Source organism: Megalobrama amblycephala, linkage group LG12 (assembly GCF_018812025.1).
Source record: "Megalobrama amblycephala isolate DHTTF-2021 linkage group LG12, ASM1881202v1, whole genome shotgun sequence".
Classification (NCBI taxonomy): domain Eukaryota; kingdom Metazoa; phylum Chordata; class Actinopteri; order Cypriniformes; family Xenocyprididae; genus Megalobrama; species Megalobrama amblycephala.
The window spans coordinates 18,483,664-18,489,769 of NC_063055.1; the positions used below are offsets into that span (position 1 = coordinate 18,483,664).

The window sequence follows — 6,106 nt, forward strand, 5'->3', positions numbered from 1 at the left end:
CGCCAAACAATGTCAGCTTTAAAAAAATATGAGGCATAACAATGTTTGAAATGACTTTGGACCTGGAATGACTTGTAAGAACTTTTGCAGATGTGAATTGGAGCGCTTTCACAATATTTAGTGTTATCTGTTGTTTTCCTTTTCTTTTCTTTTTTTCTTGAAGGGGTTCTTCATATTCCTGTTCCACTGTCTGTTAAACTCTGAGGTAAGAGTGTGTTTGTGCAGCTGTGTCTGAAGTCTGTGCTTTATGTCAGGGGAAAATGTCTAACGTTCCCGCAGCAAACTGGTGTAAATGATGCATGTTTTATGGAGTTGATGTGTGATCACCGTCTAGTGGTGATGATTTGATACTGCATTATGTGAATGCACATTTTAGGCCAATTCACACTGCACTGACAGACGCCAACCACCGCAAACAATCACCAGATTACAGTACGTCAGTTCTACGATCCAACAGGTGCCAATTCAGCATGTTTATCCAGCAAAAACAAGCTCCGACATAACACATTGATCCAACAAAACCCAACAAAATGGCGCAGTGTGAATTGGCCTTTAGAGACACTTTCAAACTCAGTCACATTCTCTATTTGAGATATAAAAACTGTGTCAAGCATGATTTGTTTGTTAAAGGTACCATCGATACCATTTTTTTACAAGACGTAATATAAGTCTAAGGTGTCCCCTGAATGTGTCTGTGAAGTTTCAGCTCAAAATACCTCATAGATTTTTTTTTATTAATTTTTTTAAGTGCCTATTTTGGGGCATCATTAACTATGCACCGATTCAGGCTGCGGCCCCTTTAATTGCTCGCGCTCTCCGCCCCCTCCCGAGCTCTCAACTCTATCATTGCATAAACAAAGTTCACACAGCTAATATAACCCTCAAAATGGATCTTTACAAAGTGTTCGTCATGCATGCTGCATGCATACATCGGATTATGTGAGTATTGTATTTATTTGGATGTTTACATTTGATTCTGAATGAATTTGAGGCTATATGCTCCGTGGCTAACGGCTAATGCTACACTGTTGGAGAAATTTATAAAGAATGAAGTTGTGTTTATGAATTATACAGACTGCAAGTGTTTAATAATGAAAATAACGACGGCTCTTGTCTCCGTGAATACAGTAATAATCAATGGTAACTTTAACCACATTTAACAGTACATTAGCAACATGCTAACAAATCATTTAGAAAGACAGTTTAAAAATATCACTAAAAATATCATGTAATCATGGATCATGTCAGGTATTATTGCTCCATCTGCCATTTTTTGCTATTGTTCTTGATTGCTTACCTAGTCTGATGATTCAGCTGTGCACATCCAGACGTTAATACTGGCTGCCCTTGTGTAATGCCTTGAACATGAGCTGGCATATGCAAATATTGGGGGCGCACATATTAATGATCCCGACTGTTACGTAACAGTCGGTGTCATGTTGAGATTCGCCTGTTCTTCTGAGGTCTTTTAAACAAATGAGATTTATATAAGAAGGAGGAAACAATGGAGTTTGAGACTCACTGTATGTCATTTCCATGTACTGAACTCTTGTTATTTAACTATGCCGAGGTAAATTCAGTTTTTAATTCTAGGGCACCTTTAACAGATTTCATGTCTTATTACTGCTCTACAGGTCAGGGCTGCTTTCAAACACAAAACCAAAGTGTGGACTTTAACCAGCAGCTCAATCCGCAACATCAACGTCAAACCTTTCAACTCAGACATCGTGAGTAATTCCAGTTGTTTTCATTTTAACATTTGTATTGTTTTTGACCAGTGATTTTAGAATTACCTTTGTGATAGTACTTTCAAAAAGAACACTTATTACAGAAATAATGTACTTTAATATACTTAAGTGCGCTCTGAAATGAATGTTTTCGGACACTTATTTCCATGTTTACAATTAAATTAAGATAAATTATTGTTTGAATATATTAAATGCAGTTTGTTGAACTTACATGTAACAGTGCTTTTTTTGGCCCACTTCAGTAGGACTTAGGTACATTTTTGTAATTTTATAATTACTTCTATTGACTTTAACATATGGTTTAAAGTGTACTGCTCAATGTAATGACAATTAGCTTGGGATAATTTTCATTTTTAGGTGAACTAACCCTTTAAGTGTGCTTAAAGAGAGTACAATTTCATGGTTGTTTTAACACTTTAAAAAAAAAAAAAAAATTTTTTAAAGTGCACTTTGTAATAATGTCAAATTAAACATTTTTTGGGGTGAACTATCCATTTAAGTGGCCTTTTATTGTGTTAATATTATTTGCAAATACATTTTTTTAATTATACTTTTAAGACTTGAAGTACACTACTAGTGCACTTTCAATACAATTAAGCACAGTTCTTTTTCACAAGGGTATTTGAATCAAAACATGTTTCACAAAACATCTGGTTTAAATCCACAGATGAACGGCAACAAAGGAGGTGTGTCTCCCACAAAGATGAACACATGGGACAAAAGCACCAACTCAGCCAACCGCATAGATTTGTCAGCAGTATAATGGCTTCTGATGAGGAAAACAGCGTAGCAATTCCTGTAGAAGATGCGCTGTGCTATATCGCATTTTAAAAGGACTTCCAATGGTGAAATGGCTACAAACACTTGCAGCTAATAGTAGAATAGTTCACTCACAACACAAAGATCTCTGATGTCATTTGCTCCTGCTGATGATCTCTCTATTACAAACATTGGATGAAGACACAAGGCCCGTTGTTGTGATGAAGGAGTGTATGACTTTTTCATCATTTGCTAATAATGTGGCCTGCTGAGGACTCTGAATTCAACAACTTACTCTCACAGACAGGAGACTCCCCTACTTGCTCTGCTTGTTTGGATAACTCACTAGATCTGTGCTACATTTGGACCACTGTCTGGACGTCCTTTAAAGAGAGGAATCATCAAGAACAAGTCTGGTGTGTCTCAACTTTAGCAAAAAAGTGAAGTAGCAGCTTTTATTAATTCCTGTCCATCTGGCACTACAATTCCCGCTATTGCTTTTAATTAGACCTGGAAGAGAAATACAATACTGTCGAAATTTGCTGGAGTTCTTCCTTATCATTGTGACGTTTTTCTTATTTTTATCCCGTAGTATTGTAAATGGCACTTTTTAACCAAATAGGGTTCAAACGGGGACTGAAAAATTAGGGTTAGGGTTTTTCAACAGGAGGTCAGTGAAAAGTGATAAATACACAAAATGTTGGTGGTCAACCTCAGGAGGTCAATCTGAATACTATATGAGCTGTATTTTCTAAATATTTGTATGTGAAGTTTGCCGTTTTTGCAATCCTGTTACCGAGACTAGCAATGATCATCAATGTTAGATGACAAAATGTGTATATATATATATATATATATATATATATATATGCATGTGTATGTAAGGAATGTAATAATGTGATAACAGGGTTGCACACAAATTGTGATTAACATGAATGATTAAATTCTGTTAATGGGTCATTGACAAATAAGGTCTTTAAAAGTGTAAAAAAAAACATAATGGAGATATCATTAATTTTGAAGTTTTATTAAGTATTAACAATGAGATTATGTGGTTCATATAATCAATTAACACTGTTTTTGTCATTTTTTTACAAGATGGACAAAATTTGAAACCAAAAAAATCATTCGGTTAAGCAAAATTTCGGTTTTACCGAATGACACTTGGTTATACCAAATGACGATATTTTCAAACAATGCTAACAGGCTAGCTGGTTAGCTTGCTAGCTAGCTAGCAAAAGGACAATCAAACATTTCATATTTAGTACAAGTTTTTTAAATATTACAACATTTTTCATGTTTTATAGCGGTTGTACCGAATGACCTGATGTTTCGGGACATGCGTATGAGCAAGTGAAAACATGAATTTTTCAAATAGTTAAGAGAGAGTTAGTTACATTGATTCAGGACCATGTGGTCCTTTGCAGTCATCTAAATGATGTCACATCCTGTCACATGATCACAATACTCAAAATAATCCCTTTATATTGGTTACTCCGAATGACATCAGTGAAATGAATTTTTCCGGACATTCTTTCTCATAACAAAGCAACGACTTCTACACATAATTTTAATACGATTTTGCACTACGTTGATATATGATGTTATAAAATCATGCCAGAATAAAAAATAGATAAATTTATTACATTTTAAGATATTTTAATCACAAATGAAATGGCTGTATTGGCCTTTGGATGGTTAAACCGAATGCCGTTTTGACACTTCAAAATCTTTAAAATACCTTTATATGGAGCAAAATATCATTAAAACCTTTTGGATTCGATAAAAGAGATCTAGTTGTACTATCTTACATACTTTGGATGTCATATCTTAGTTTTTTATTAATATTAAGGCCTTTGGACAGAAAAATGACCTGCCATGTCATTGACCCGAATAAATACTAATTATTAATATAAAAACTAATACATTCAGCTTTTATAAAAAAAATAAATAAAATAAAAAAGTTAAAGACCTCTGAGGTGGGACAGGTCATACAGACATTTGGTGTTTAAAGCTAGCTATTTTTCATGCTAGGCTAATTTCATGTTAGATAATACTTTATTTAATAATTCTGTAGAACAAAAAAACATAGGAACTGTGGCTTTTATGCTTTTTTTGTAACTAAACACCTAATTGTTCCCTATTCATGAAAAGTGCCACATAGTTGTGTCATTTCATGATATTTACCAGTATGCATCAGACTTTTGTGATGTAAATAACCCAGAACTCATGTTAAATGCCCTAAAGCCAGTGTGTGACACACATAGCCATACAGTGTCTGTAATTGTATTTATTGGTACCAAGACAGGTCAGTGTATTTTTATTGTGTGACCATATATCTTTTAAATTATTGTCGTCATTATGTTCCAACAAGACTTTGATACTGCTTGAAAGATCTTCATATTCAGTATCATAACTGTTATTTTTCCTCAACATTATAGCTTAATCAGCTATTGTTTGTAGTTTATGAGTGGATGTCTGCGTGTTCATGATCTCTTCCAAGAACAAATGCAGAAGTTACTTTATTTTAGCAAGACATTTTCTCCCAAATGAACATTTAAACACCAGGTGCACTTATCTGATTGTTATTTAATATTTGAAAAGAATTGTTTATGCAGTGTCTCTCAATTAGGGGACATTTACTATTTTTGTGTCTATAACCCATTCATGTAATGATTTTCTCATATGAAAATGCAAGAACCGTAGAGTGATAGTATACCATATATGATTGGACGTACACATCTTCACATTACACATGCTTTTGAAGTATTAAATCGCACCGGTATGATCTAAGCACACACACACAGGAATGGCCATAGCAGTGTTTTAAAATATAACGCGCCTTTTACAGAGGAAGTGCCTACGAATTCCGGTAAAGAGTGTTTTTCTTAAATGTTTATAATGTGAGAAATCTTTCTGTGAAGTTTTTATTTGATTTATTCTGTTTCCTTGAATTATTCTGTTGTAATGAAAATGAATTTTCACAGTTTTCTTTTGAAAAATAAAGAGTATGCCAAATAAAATCTATTTAAGTCTAATAACTGTACTGTGATATGATATAAGTGAGTTGTACATAATGTGTAAGTCCTATATTCCTACATATCTCTTTTATAAGAGTGCCATTAGTTTCTTAATATAAATCATTAAGTCTAGACAGAATCCAAAAATTAGAATCAGACTTTTTTCTGCATTTTCTGTGATTCATTTTGAGGGGTAAATCTGTGGAATTGATTGAATATAACTGAAATATTTACAAACATGCCGTTCTTCTAATCCTGCAGAAATCTCTGGTCCTGTACAGATTCTGTGTTGGCTCTGTCACAGTCAAACATTATTTTCATGATGTGAATTCCTAACAAACCCTCCTTACAATGCTGACTACTTATTCGCCATGAGGACGGTGATATGTGATAGATATTCATAAGCTTTTTACTTGTGTTTCCTGTGTTTCTTTTATATGGTACCCTCACTGAGTCCTTCATTAGGGTTTACTGTGGAGAAGGATTATCTGTGGACAGTAAGAGTCATTGAAACATTACCCACATTGATTGTCTTCACAAGTCAAATCTGAATGACGTTTTGATTGTCTTTGACATCCA

The 6,106-nt window shown here is 34.0% G+C and overlaps 1 protein-coding gene across 2 annotated transcripts in view; it reads left to right on the top strand.

Moving 5' to 3' along the window:
* adgrd1 (adhesion G protein-coupled receptor D1) overlaps window positions 1–3,577 on the top strand; it is a 64,650-nt gene extending 61,073 nt beyond the window's left edge. For both annotated transcript variants that reach the window (XM_048209661.1, XM_048209660.1), the window contains 3 exons: window positions 164–205; window positions 1,635–1,727; window positions 2,416–3,577. In XM_048209661.1, the coding sequence (XP_048065618.1) occupies window positions 164–205; window positions 1,635–1,727; window positions 2,416–2,511 (231 nt within the window). In that variant the 3' untranslated portion in view covers window positions 2,512–3,577. The remainder of the gene's footprint in view (window positions 1–163; window positions 206–1,634; window positions 1,728–2,415) is intronic.
* The last annotated feature ends 2,529 nt before the right edge of the window (window positions 3,578–6,106 follow it).